Source organism: Podarcis pityusensis (genome assembly GCF_964106645.2).
Source record: "Podarcis pityusensis genome assembly, chromosome: Z".
Classification (NCBI taxonomy): domain Eukaryota; kingdom Metazoa; phylum Chordata; class Lepidosauria; order Squamata; family Lacertidae; genus Podarcis; species Podarcis pityusensis.
The window spans coordinates 28,889,808-28,904,362 of record NC_138044.1 but is presented as its reverse complement, the minus strand read 5'-3'; the positions used below and the strand labels follow the sequence as shown (position 1 = coordinate 28,904,362).

Genomic DNA, 14,555 nt, shown 5'->3' with positions numbered 1-14,555 from the left:
AAAGATCTCAGAGTACAGCGATTGTAATATCCTTCCCTGTTTATTAGCAGCTGCAGTCATGCTTTGAGTCTCAATATAGAAATACATTCCTGTCCCAGAAAACCATCTGAAAGGCTTGTTTACACATTTTTGTCTACTTGAAGAAGCCATGGTCCGATATGAAAAATACAGATATTTAGGTTACAAAACTATTAAAATAAATAAAAATTAAGTTTGCAAAACAATAATTACCATGTGGTTAGGGTAGATCAACGTGTCAGTGTCCACTTATCCCCAGTGTAAATATGACATATCGGCAAAAGTCAGAAATTGCAAGATAACTATAACATGTACACGAAAATCAATTTCAGATTTGAAATCAGCATTGAAAGAACATATAAAAACAGTTGAAAAACCACATGCAACAGAAAATGAAAAAAAATGTTCCTCAGTGCTAAGCTATCACATTAATATGAATGGTTGTATCACATCAACATAATGCATACTTCTTCCCATTACCTGACTGCCTCCATAAATATGTAAAACACCACACTGAACTTAATTTTAAGCATTACCCCAAGAACAGGATGATATTAGCACAGAGAAGTTTCTTTTTAATAGTTAAGATGTTTTATTTTAATAGCTTTAAATAGAAAGCTTGTTTAAATTAAACCTGACGAAGTTCTCAAAAACAGTTGATTACTCTATGTTAAAAACACCTAAGAGTAGAGATTGGAAAAGAATGTTGATTTTTAAGTGAACCAACTAGCACAGAGATTTCCAAACTGTGTATCATGACACGTTAGTGTGTCTGTTGCAGTGTGTAGGTGTATTGTGCGAATGCTCCCCACACTCCTCCTGGGGCTGGAAAGGGGTTAGTTTAACCTCCATTTTGCTAGTAAAACTGAATTACCATGTTGCAAAATGATGCATGTCTAAAAAAGTGTGTCACCGACATGAAAAGTTGGGAAAGTACTGGACTAGCAGATAGTGCAAAGCCCAGGTAGCTTGAACAGCTGAGAGCCTACAGTCCTGGAGGTGTCTTGTTTTCCCGTGGCCAAGATGTGGGACAAACATGACCTCTCTGAAGTTGGGAAGTTTGAAAAGAGTAAGCTGAAGAAAACCAACAGCTCAATTCCTAATCTAAAAGGGGGAGGGAGAAAAATACCTCTTGCAAGAGACTACATGTGGGGTGCATGGATAATTTTATGTATGGAAAATACATGTTGCATGAAAGAAGGTGGGTTTGAATAACAGTTAAGCCAGGGTTCAGGGCCAGATCACTAACCTGGAGAAGTAGTCTAATTTATTGACAGCTGCATGAATTATTATAGCTAGGAAGGGACAAGCAGAATATAAAATGGAATAATGGTATAAAGAGATGTGGGATATAGTTATTAATGATAAATTAACATGTGTCATTAAGGTAAGAAGGGGAATATGTAGGAGAATTGATTTTGAGGAGATATGGAGGGTGATTTGTAGAATTTGTTTTGTTAAAACGGAAAGTAGTCAAGAGGTGTTGAAATAATGGGAGGTTGGGTAGTTACAATGGAATGGTCTTGGGGGTGGGGTTCTAAAAAAAAGATTAAAAAGTGAAGAATTCTAAAGAAAAACAGAAAAGACAGTATCCATTTCTACATCACTGAATCGCAATTACCTTTTACATTATTTTTCCATATTTTATCCGTACTTAGTTACATATTGTATAATATCTATCATTCATAAAACACATATAATTACAGTTGATAGAGAATTGTCTGATTTATAAGAATCAAATATATTGCAGCTATAAAGTGTGTACCATCCTGTAGAACACCAGGACATAGAACATAACAGCTGCCTAGCAGCTATGAGATTATAAATCAGTCCACAGCAGAACAGATTATACTGTGCCTTATATGAAATTGTTTCCCCACCAATCGTATGAACAGCTTTTATAATTTACAGTAATAAATCTGTATTTTATGGACTCCCCAGCATTTGTTTCTGCATAAGCAGACTGAATTGGAAACAGAACAGATAGTACAAAGAAGAAAGGCCTCCTTGAATAAGCAGTCTTTTGAATTCAGCCTTGCGCTATACAGTAGTACTAAAAGCAATTGTTGGTTATGGAGCTCCATCTAGGGGAAGTATTTATATAAAGCAGGATGGTAATGAATTGGCATCAGATTTAAAACAAAGCAAATAGCTGCGGTGGGAAAGAGAAACCCCAGGACAAGAATTTAGGAGATAGTAACGGCAGTTACATCACTGAGCATTGTGTAGCTCTGGGGTAATGGAAGAGGAAGAATATGAAGCTAAAGGAGAAATAGACAGAAGAAGGGGCTAAGACTCTGGTCACAATGTTGCTAGGTTGTTGTTGTTTAGGCCCCATACATTAAAGGCACATTCAAAGCGCCTGGCTTCCTAAAAAAAGCATCCTGGGAACTGTAGCACACCCCTTTCAGAACTACAATTCCCACCACTCTTAACAAAATACAGTTCCCATAATTATTTGGGAACTGTATGCTCCCTTCTCAGAAATAGAGAGGAAAAACACAAGGCAAAGATAAGCATGCATGGAGATTACGTTCCAGGCAATTGCATGTAAAGCTGAAATTGCATACAGTCAGAACACTGGAACCACCCCCGCACGACCATCCCTACCTTTCCGAAGCTGGTGCACAAAGAGGGACTTGACCACCATGCAAAGCAGAGAGCTTTTAAGCTTTCTGCCTTGCTTACTGAGTTCTGAGAGGCTCTCATGGAAGCTTCCTAGAGCCTAGTAAGCAAGGAAAATCCAGTGTGGAAAGAGCTTTTAAGCTCTCCACCCGGTGTGCATTTAATTTGTGCGATTTCAGCTGGCCAGCCACTAAGCGCGTAAAATATACAAGATTCAAGGATGTTGCTGTTGTTTCGTTGTTGTCCGACTCTTCTTGACCCCATGGACCAGAGCACGCCAGGCACTCCTGTCTTCCACTGCCTCCCGCAGTTTGGTCAGACTCATGTTTGTAGCTTCGAGAACACTGTCCAACCATCTTGTCCTCTGTTGTCCCCTTCTCCTTGTGCCCTCAATCTTTCCCAACATCAGGGTCTTTTCCAGGGAGTCTTCTCTTCTCATGAGGTGGCCAAAGTATTGGAGCCTCAGCTTCAGGATCTGTCCTTCCAGTGAGCACTCAGGGCTGATTTCCTTTAGAATGGATAGGTTTGATCTTCTTGCAGTCCATGGGACTCTCAAGAGTCTCCTCCAGCACCATAATTCAAGAGCATCAATTCTTCGGCAATCAGCCTTCTTTATGGTCCAGCTCTCACTTCCATACATCATTACTGGGAAAACCATAGCTTTAACTATACAGACCTTTGTTGCTGGGTTAGCCGTTTGTTAATCTAGTGCCCTCCAGATGTTTTGGACTACAACTCTCATGAGTCCTAGCCTGCACGTGCAGATGGGAATTGTAGTCCAAAACTTCCAAAGAGCACCAGTTTCACAAGTTTCCATGTTGCCTTCTGAAACATGGAGACGATAACACTGACTTAACTGTTTTGCACGGCTGTTTAAGAATTACAAGAGGTGGTTGGTTGTCATCCATCTGTCTCAGGAGACAATGGAGGAGTGTGCCTTTGGGGATGAGGGCAAACTGCCAGAAGGTTGCTTGCTGTTGCTGTAGAGAGTGATATAGGAGAGACATGTTTTGTTGCAGCTGGTGCAGATAGGTATCCAATTGTGCTGCTGCAGATGCACCACGGCATTTCTTCTTTCTGTGCTCCTCCCAGGGGGTCATTCCTCCTCTGGTCACTGCTATAGATACACATATAAAGTACTTTTACAAAGCACTATATTAAGAACTAAGGGAAGACCAGGACAGCATGGAGGGAGAGCAAGTCTGCTCACTGTACCCCCTACCCAATATGTGCCCATCTAGGCCAGGTAGACCTTCTTAAATGGCATTCACTTTCTACATCTGACCTACCCCCTGGCTAAACAACCATTTGCACCCACCATACCCATTTGTTAACTTCCATCTTTCCTACTCCACTTCTCCCAGCCACATCACCCCTCCCATGTCTCACTGTCATGGTAGCCTTAAAATTTTTCAAGAATACAACTATTTCTCAACAAGGCAACATTTTTGGAGTGCGACCCTCATTGAGTGCAAGGAACTCACAGGTCAAATACTGATAAAAACAAATCGATAGTTATCTAGAATCATAAACTTCATATAGAAGATGGGAAGTTAAAGGTGAGAGATGGGGTGAGATCTGAACCAGGGAAGCTCCTGGTTCACAAGCTCTGTCTCTTTGTCAGCATGTTATGTCATTGCTTATTGCTTATTGCTATTATTATAGTAGGGCATATAAAGGTAAAGGGACCCCTGACCATTAGGGGTTGCGGCACTCATCTTGCTTTATTGGCTGAGGGAGCCAGCATACAGCTTCCGGGTCATGTGGCCAGCATGACTAAGCCGCTTCTGGCGAACCAGAGCAGCGCACGGAAACGCCATTTACCTTCCTTAATGGAGAGAATTTCACGCAGCCTTTAGCTCTGACAGTGCCAGTCAGCTGGCATGTGCCCATACATGATGTAGTGACTGTACATCAGGGATAGGCAACCTAAGGCCCATGGGCCAGATGCGGCCCAATCGCCTTCTGAATCTGGCCTTCATGTAGCATGTGTCCTTTTATTTAAAATGCATCTCTGGGTTATTTGTGGGGCCTGCCTGGTGTTTGTACATGAGTAGAATGTGTGCTTTTATTTAAAATGCATCTCTGGGTTATTTGTCGGGCATAGGAATTTGTTCATCCCCCCCCCCCCCCCGCAATATAGTCCAGCCCACCACATGGTCTGAGAGATGGTGGACCGGCCCACGGCTGAAAAAGGTTGCTGACCCCTGCTGTACATCATACTGAATCTTGACCAGGGATGGGGACACATGGCAGTGATAGGCAATCCAGAGGCAAAAATGGGTGGAACGGCAAATGTGACTCTTACCTTTCTATAATAGGTTCAATTCCAGCCACACACAAGTCACAGGTTCCTACACACACACACACCTCCATCCATGTAAGCAAGAGGCATTATCAACTAAGATAAAAGGCTAAATATGGGATATAAGGATATTCATTTATTAACGGTATAGATTTATATCCTGCCCTTCATCCCTTTTGAGATCCTAGAGTCATACCCTCCAGCATTCATCTGCGGAATGTTGGAGGGTATGAACACACAGAGTCATTTTTAAGAGTGACAGAACTACGACATATTCTCTCTCCCCACCCCCCGGAGTGCACTTGGTGGGGTTTGCCACGACTTCCCGCTTCATCCACTGAAAAAGAGTCAGAGAGCAGTTGCCTGTTAGCACAGCCAGAGATACATTGTCCTAGACTCAATGGGCCAATGGCTGAACTCTGTATATAAGCAGCTTCATAATATTATTCTACTACTAGCAGTAATTACTGAATTGTGTTTTACATGTGTTGGATGGCCTCCTGCCATGTAAGATTTACGTAGTTTACCTTCCTGTATTGCAGGAGGTTGGACTAGATGGCCCTCGGGATCCCTCGCAATTCTATAATTTACAACTATACCATAAAAATAGCTAATTTAAAAACAGTACAAAACAATACAAAAACAATTTTTAAACAATAGAAAATGAACAAATGAGGAAGAGATCTGTTTTCATCCAGCCAGTAAAGCTTGTTGGAAGAAAAAGGAAGAAGTCCCACTGTTTCCATTAAGTACAAAGAGTGGCTGGCCACTGTATATCAAGAGCAATACTGTTTTCCCACAAAACAGGGACCTCCTCCCTGAAAGCTCTGCTCCAAATTACTCTGGAGCAGGCTACTGATATAATTGTAGAATTGGAAGAGATCCTGAGGGTTATGTACTCCAACTACTTGCAATGCAGAAATCTCATCAAAAGCATCCATGACAAATGGCCATCCAACCTCTGCTTAAAAACCTCCAAGGAAATAAGAGTCCACCGTCAAGGGAACAGCAGTTTCCTTTCTTCTCTCTTGAAGACATTCATTTGGATGAATGCCTTCCCCCTCCAGAGCAGGAGAAAACAAACTGGTTCCATCTTCCATGTGACAGATATTTGAAACTCAGATATATAAACTAAGCACCAAATGGCTCCTTATACCAAGGTTACAGTCACCGAAATGGTATGTCTGGTTGCCATTTTGGGGCAAGACAGCTGTGAAGTCTTATTTTTGCAAATTTTAGACTGATTGATTATCAGTTAAACATCTGGCTAGTTCAGATGACAACCTTGAGCTAGGTTAAGAGCTTTTGAGAACTTAAAGAAGGAAAGTCACTTTACCCAGGAACAGTCCACATATATATTGGCCTATACCTACCTCTTTTTCTTAATGGCGACACAAACCATTCATAACGTAAGAATATTCTTCACAATTCCCAGTACGTTTCCGAGCACAATTCAAAGTGTTGGTGCTGACCTTTAAAGCCCTAAACAGCCTCCGTCCAGTATACCTGAAGGAGCGTCTCCACCCCCATCGTTCTGCCCGGACGCTGAGGTCCAGCGCCGAGGGCCTTCTGGCGGTTCCCTCATTGCGAGAAGCAAAGCTACAGGGAACCAGGCAGAGGGCCTTCTCGGTAGTGGCGCCCGCCCTGTGGAATGCCCTTCCAGCAGATGTCAAAGCGATAAATAACAACCTGACATTCAGAAGACATCTTAAGGCAGCCCTGTTCAGGGAAGTTTTTAACGTGTGATATTTTACTGTATTTTTGGTTTCTATGGAAGCCGCCCAGAGTGGCGGGGTATAAATAATAAATAATAATAATAATTATTATTATTATTATTATAACTGTGAGCAGGGCAGTGGAGTGCAGTTAAGTGAAGACAAGCTACAACAATTAACTATAATGTTGTTCACCGCTATATGGTGCTGTCCTGGAGCCCAGGCATCTTCATTTGGTTGCCTGGGACCCAGCTAATTTCAAACACTAATTTGAAGATGGCTATCCTATCTCCTCTCAGTCTCCTCTTTTCCAGACTAAACATACCAAATTCCCTCAACCGTTCCTCATAAGGTTGGGTTTCCAGATCCTTGATCGTCTTGGTTGCCCTCCTCTGCACACGTTCCAGCTTGTCAACATCCTTCTTAAATTGTGGTGCACAGAATTGGACACAGTATTCCAGGTGTGGTCTGACCAGGGCAGAATAGAGTGGGACTATTACTTCCCTTGATCTGGACACTATACTTTTGTTGATGCAGCCTAGAACAGCGTTTTTTGTTTTTTTGCTGCTGCATCACATTGTTGACTCAGGTTCAGCTTGTGGACTACTAAGACCTCTAGATCAGTGATTCCCAATTAGATAATTACTGAGGACCCCTTATTTTTCAGAAGTCAAGCCACAGATCCCCTACTTTTGAAAAATTTGATAACTCCATGGTAGTTACCTCTGCAAAGCAATTTTTTGAACAAAATGTGGGTTAGCTCTTAATAACCAAAGGATTTTATATACACTAAAAAACAGACCAGGGCTGAGCAATATCTGGTTTTCAACATTGTGATATATCAGCAATTAAACATCACAATATTTCGATATGTCACAATGTCTGAAATTGGAGATCAGGCGTGGGGATGAGGGAAGAAGCTGCAGAGACTGGATGGGTGGAGGGAGGAAAGGAAGCAGAGTCACCTCCACTGCATGGGTTGAGAAGGAAGGGATTGGGATGGGGGGGTATGCATCAGTGGGGCAGCCACTGAAGATGTACCTCCACTGTGGCTGCTGCTGCTTTCCTGCTGGATGAGAAAAGCTGCTCCACCTCAGTGCCAGGGGAAGATAGTGCCATGGTGCCTTGAACTGAGGGTGATCAGCTGCCCTGTTTATCATCCTATTGGTGGTGCCTTGAAATCAATGTCCTCCCTTGCATGAGGAGTGATATATTCCCGCATATTGCAGGGTCAAAATTGTTATTGCAGTGTGATTTCAAAACCAATTTTGGCCAGTATATCGTTGTTTTAGACCATAAAATTTGTGATATTACCATGCAAAAATGACAAAAATTTTGTTGGGGGAGGCAAGGGATGGGGCCGTGGACCCCCTGGGTGCATTCCAAGGACCCCCAAGGGCTCCTGGACCTCTAATTGGGAACCACTGCTCTAGATTCTTTTAACGTGTACTTCTGATAAGACAGGTGTCTCTCACCTTAATGTTTGTTTAGTTGGTTCTTCCTGCCTAAGTTATATTTGTCCCTATTGGAATTCATTATTGCGTATATGCAGCTCTGTGGGTATGAGGCTCTGCTCACTACTCCTCTATTATTTAGTGTAGATATATTTCTTATATATTTTGTGCTTTAAAAACCACACATTTAAAAATATGTACTCTTAATATTGAGCCACACTAATATAAGTGAGATGTCAAATTATGTTCTTATTACTAAATCTGTATGTTTATCCTCCAGGAAACTCAAAAGTAATGTACATGGATTCCAACCCACTGCCTCTCATATTATTTTATTTTATTAATTATGAAATATATTTCTATCCTGCCAAATTGGGATTCAAGGCGGCTTTTAACATTTCAAAAATCAGTTATAAAATAAAGAACAACAAAAACAAGCTGGTTAAAAGCAATACTTAAAATACATCACAATATATCTAAACCCAGCAATTGTAATTTGCACTGACAGCAGCCCAGTCATCAACACAATCTGCATCTTAATTTCCAAATGCATATATTCTATATATATTTGCCAGGTAGGCTGAAAGAGGGAAGGCATCTCAAAGTCACCTTTCCGCAGGAGCTGAAAGAGGGAGCAGGGCCAGGGCCAAAAAGATCAGCAGCCCAATTCTGTATGCTTTTACTGCAAAGATTCTTGAGATCAATGGTTTACTCTCATGTGAGCATGCAAAAGATTCGGAATGCAGCCCTGAAGCCCAGTCCTGCACATTTGCCTGGGAGCAAAACCTTAACTCCAGTTAAGGCTACTTACTTCAAAGTAAATTTGCAAATATGACTGGGGATGGGCTTCAACAGGCAGGCAGAAAAACAAAAAATAACTGCAAATTGTCCGCACACCTCCCCCCAACAGCAGGCACTGAACTAAAGCATCCCAAAAATCAATTGGCAAGCACATCCACCCTTGCTCCATCCATGAATGGCTCAGGTAGCCAAATGGGGGGATTATTTTTGGAGGGCTGGATTTGCAAGAGGATTTTGGTCTCCCCTCCCCCATCCCCTTTTAGTTTCTGGAGCTGAAAACAAAGAACAAGCCGCAAGCCCTTTACATTGAGGGATATGGTGGTGGTGGAGAAATAACAATAAAATAAAATAAAATAAACATCAATTTGCTTAAGCCTGTGTGTGTGTGTGTGTGCGCGCGCGCGCGCAAGACAAGCGCTCTTGGGAACCGGTGATGGTGATGGAGGAGACACAGTAAGAATCCCCGATGGAGTCAAAGAAAAAGAAAGAAGCGGCACCGTTGGAGGGGTCGTAGAGGAAAGAAGTCACTGAGGATGCCGCTTCCTGGAGATTTCCTATGGCGAGGGTGCCTTTCCAAGCCAGAAAGGGAAGGGATGGCAAAGATCCCGATGATCCTTCTATGGAAGCGTAAGCTGAGATTGGATGGATTTGCCTGGCTTCAGGCAGCAGGGTCCTAGAGTCCCACCCGTCTTCATCACAAAGCTTAGGAACCACTAACTCGGCTTTCGGAAGGAGCTCCCACGTCTCCTTCCCAATGCAGCTGCCGCAGCCGGAAAAAAAACAGAACGCCCGAACCCCGGGGCACTTGTACAAAAAGAGGGGCTGCCACACAAAACGGGGCTGTCAGGGGGCGGTCTCTAGAGTAGGTATCAATTAAAAAAAGGATGCCATGCAACCTATTGAGTATAAAATGCACAACTTGTACAGCCAGAGCAGGGGTAGCCAACTCCCAAGAGACTGTGATCAGTTTTTAACTCAGTTAAAAACTAGCAGTGATTTACCCCCTTTCTTTGGGTTCAGGTCAGAGCTTTTTTTAGGGGAGCCACAGTTGTTCAGCTTCTTTGTGGGGAGCCGATGATCTACCAGTGATCTACCGCAGACGTCCAGTGATCTACCGGTAGATCACGATCTACCTGTTGGGCATGCCTGAGCTAGAGCATCAAACCTAGCTCCTGGGGATATGGCTGATATTTTGAAATTACTGAATGTCTTAGAATAAGCAATTTGCTATTAGCGTCTTCTTCAGAAACAACTGCTTCACAGCATTTCTGTATTATCGGTCCCAAGATTTATGTGAGGGGGGGGGATTTTACATGAAACCTTAATAATCAGAACAATGCTATAAGTAAACTGGAAATATAATGAAAAACCAACATAATAACAGATACTAGCTAATTTGTTAGTGTATGAAGAATGAAAAAGGGAGAAATAATAGTCATAACATGCCTTCCAACATTTCTCTGATGAAAATAGGGATGCCCCGTTCCATAATATTTCTACTATGTATACCCCACATATCTTATTGGATTGCCCCATCACTCTGGGCAGCTTCCAACACATTTAAAAACATAATAAAACATCAAACATTAAAAAACTATACAGGATTGCCTTCAGGCAGCTCGGGGGTTGGATAACTCCATACCCTCCAACATTTCTCCAATGATAATACAGTACAGACATCCTAAGAAGCGGGACATTCCAGGATCAAATCAGAAACTAGGACAGCTTCCCTAAATCAGGGACGTCCCTGGAAAACAGGGACCCTTGGAGGGTCTGACATATTTAGCAATATGATCACCATGCACAGGAAGTATGTGGCAAACCAACTGAAGAAATATTCTAGATTATGAGAATGAATTGGGGTGTGTGTGTGGGGGGGGTTAATAAAAAAAAAATGTAATCCTTTGAATGAATACTCCCTTACTTTAACTTCCTTCTTTCTAAACCCACTTCCTTCTCCTTTTGGTATTTCTTGATACCTCCTTTCCTACTATTCCACATTCACCACAAATCAGCTTTGTTGTTACTTTGCAAATGAAAAATATTCAGCTGTTAACTTGATGGGATGGTGCATATTTTGATGTGCCACCAGGTAGAGAAGTAGTGTCTACCTTTCAACAGTGGGCAAAAAAAATGGGGGTGGCACCCTGAGGAGCAAAGTGGATGCTGCCATATTTGACATGAATCAGAACAACGTCATATTTTTGCTGGAAATTTGCTGGAAGTTTTCAAATTTAAAGAAGGAAAGTTAAAAAGAAGTGGAAGAAGAAAATATTCAAAATAAAGGAATGGGTGGGGAAAATTAGAAGCAAAGAACAAATAAGAAGGTCCTGTTTCTCCCATAGCTGGAACCTTGGCTTCAAACTGACCTCAGCCATGGCTCTGACTCTCCTTCTCCAACTTGTTGTGTTTTACAGACTCCCACTTTACCTCTCAGCCCAACCCCCCTACTCAGTTCACATCATGCAAAAATTCCAGGCGCAATGCTTAAAACTCTACTTCAAAATTCTCTTTTGTCTTCCAAATGAACTCTGGGTTGAGGGATGGACCCCTCCCATTTGTTTTTCTTAATGGCCCATTATCTTCCCCTTGTCTTTATTACTGGCTGATCTCCCAGGTTGGCCTGGCTGATCCAGGAATTAGGAGTGCCCAGGTATTCAGACTAACACCCCACCCCATGGGCATAACCAAGAAGGGGCAGCAGCCCCACAAATCAATCAATATCAATAAAAACCAATACAAATTTGAGGTTCTGCTCACCAACAAAAGCCTGCCCCTCTAACAAAAATCCCTGCTATGCCCATGCCCCCCAATTTGCAAGACTATTCTTCAATCAAGGCAGCACCTCCAATCCTCGTTTTGCTCTTAAACTAATATAATAGCAACTACTACACTAAAAATATTTCTGGAAATGGAAAGCTAAGAAACCCCACTTCAGAATTTTTGCCATGAAGAAACAGCCATGTTCTCTGAATATTTATAACAGACCCCTCAAAACGCAACAAAACCACCCTTCTGCTTGAAATTAGAACATCAGTTAGGGGTCTAACTGCCTACCCAGTGTTAGTCATATCATTTATTTGTGCATCAGCAGACACACATACAAACCCAATGCACACACAGGAACCAGTATTTCCCAAAATAAAGCCCACTCATATCTCAATAATGCAATGCCTATAGTGTAAAAGGGGGTGTATGGGGTGGGGTGGTACCTCTGGTGGGGGACACATTGTGTTCCTTTTTGGGTAGTTTGCCCACCTTTGGTCCCCAATGTGTACTCAGCTTTCACCTGTGGCTCCTATATGCTGTCAGCATGCAACAGTGACTACACCCCATGAAACTGCTTTGACTGGCTGGCTAAGGCAGGTGAGGGTCGCCAATAGCTCTCAAACCCTTGGTTAGGGACTTCCCCTGCATGTGAAGACAGGCTCTGGTGGATTGAGTGAACTGTCAACAAGGTGGTTTCTACATGTGCTGTAGTGGCAAGTGAGTGACGGATGGGGCCTGTCAACCTGGGAAGGTAGCCCATCTAGGCATGGGCATAGCGGGGGCGGGGGGGGGGAGCTGCTCCCCAAATCAATAAATACAAATCATTACAAATCTGAGGTTATGCCCCCGTAACAAAAATCTTGGCTACGCCCATGCATCTTGGAGAAGGAAAACTCTGATCCTAAACCTCTGCTGCCTTGTGGGACATCTTTGGGAGAAAAGGCTAAGGAGTTAGTCCTACACATGCGTGGAGTTCCTAAGGCTCCTGCAGCCAAACTGGTGCCAAACATACCGGTCTTTCCTTTGAACCACATTAGCGAGGCCGAGGGTGTGCGTCTTGTCTTCTGGGCAGCTCAGGACTTCCACACACACTGCCCAGGCTTGCGCCCTGAAAAGGTTGCTTCACTGCAACTAACACAACAGTTTGATTTCACTCCCATTGTCTCTAAAGATAGGTGGATGCCAACAACATACAGTGGATGCTCGGGCGGCGAACGTGATCGGTGTAGGCGGCACGTTCGCAACCTGCAGCGCTGTGTCTGCGCATGTGCGGGTTGCGATTCAGTGCTTCTCCGATTGCGCGACCACCAAAACCCAGAAGTAACCCGTTCCGGTACATCCGGGTTTCAGTGTGTCTGTAACCCGAAAAAACACAACCTGAAGAGTCTGTAACCCGAGGTATGACTGTAGTGTGTTGGCACTGTGGTCTAAACCACTGAGCCTCTTGGGCTTGCCAACTGGCACGCTGGCAGTTCGAATCCCCGCGACGGGGTGAGCTCCCATTGCTCTGTCCCAGCTCCTGCCACTAGCAGTTTGAAAGCATGCCAATGCAAGTAGATAGGTACCACTGTAGCGGGAAGGTAAACAGTGTTTCCGTGCGCTCTGGTTTCTGTCATGGTGTTCTGTTGTGCCAGAAGCGGTTTAGTCATGCTGGCCACATGACCCAGAAAGCTGTCTGTGGACAAATGGCAGCTCCCTCAGCCTGAAAGCGAGAAGAGCACTGCAACCCGTCACCTTTGACTGGACTGAACCATCCATGGGTCCTTTTACCTTTACACCTAGTGTGTTAATAATAATGTGTGCTTTTTGAACTCCCTTGCACGAAATGTTGACAGCTCTGACAAGTGATCGCCACATCTCCATACATGCCCTGCCAAAACCGAATTTGGGGGGCTGGGGTCCAAGTTCAAATCCCCCATTCCACCACGACGCTCACTGGGCTAGGGAGGCTTTCTTTCAGCCTAACCTACCTCAAGAGGCTGCTGCGTGAGGATAATTGTCGGGCAGGAAGATCGGGAGCTCGGAAACGCATCCCTGCACTCCTGAAAGCAACAGCAGCAATGGATGGGGTTTTAAATAATCACCTTTCATTTTATTTTGCATATGGATAAAATCAACAAATTAAACGCAGCAAGCGAGCAGCCGACATTTCTGAAACTGACAGCCGACGACCATGGCCACCTCTTCCCAATCTGGGGCAAAGATCAAGCCGCAGAAGCCGAGGGGCGGAATCGGGGGGCAGCCCAAGGCCCTCGGGGTGCGCAGGCCTCAGGCTCCGCTAGGCCCAAGCCCCCTTCCCCTTTTCCGCCTTCCCTGCCTCTTCCGACCGCCGCCTCGGCCGCATCCCACAGGCCAGCCCGTTCCACCGCCCCCATGCGGCCGGAGGCTCCCTCGGCTGCTGAACAGCCTTCCTGCCTGCTTCCCTTCTCTCTCTCTATCCCCCCCCCCCTCACCCCGTAATTACGGAGCCGCCGCTGTCTCTCCCCTCTCTCTGTCCTCCTCCATTCCCCTTCAGGCGAGCAGCCAGTCTGAGGGCCGGCACGGGCTCGGTCCCTCCTCCGCGGCGGGGGCTATATGGAGCCGGCGAGGCGCTAATGAGGCGGCGTGCGGCAGCGGCAGCGGCAGCATATATACCCCGCCGCTGGGGCTGTTCCGGGCGGTCGTAACAGGAGCCGCTCCTCAGGCAGGCAGCTCGCCCGCCCTTTCCTGGGACAGGGACCATCCCCAACAGCGGCAGCGACGGCGGCGCCCCCGGCGCCTTTCCCTTCTCCCCCGGTGCTCCTTCCTGACGGGCCTTCTTCTGAGGAAAGAGGAGGGATGGCGGCGGCCGCCCCGACCCAGCTGGAAGCCGGTGAGTCTCGGGTGCCG

At 44.7% G+C, this 14,555-nt stretch overlaps 1 protein-coding gene and 1 long non-coding RNA gene across 2 annotated transcripts in view; one reads left to right on the top strand and one right to left on the bottom strand.

Annotated features, from left to right (window-relative positions):
- Positions 1–21: 21 nt before the first annotated feature.
- Positions 22–14,260, bottom strand: LOC308468867. Its single transcript, XR_013981906.1, has 3 exons — positions 14,141–14,260; positions 13,658–13,729; positions 22–3,760 (listed from the first exon to the last, which is right to left on the bottom strand). It is a non-coding gene; the product is annotated as an uncharacterized lncRNA (long non-coding RNA).
- BRWD3 (bromodomain and WD repeat domain containing 3) overlaps positions 14,167–14,555 on the top strand; it is a 72,731-nt gene continuing 72,342 nt past the window's right edge. Inside the window, exon 1 of the mRNA XM_080991236.1 lies at positions 14,167–14,538. Within this exon, the coding sequence (XP_080847362.1) occupies positions 14,505–14,538 (34 nt within the window). The 5' untranslated portion in view covers positions 14,167–14,504. The remainder of the gene's footprint in view (positions 14,539–14,555) is intronic.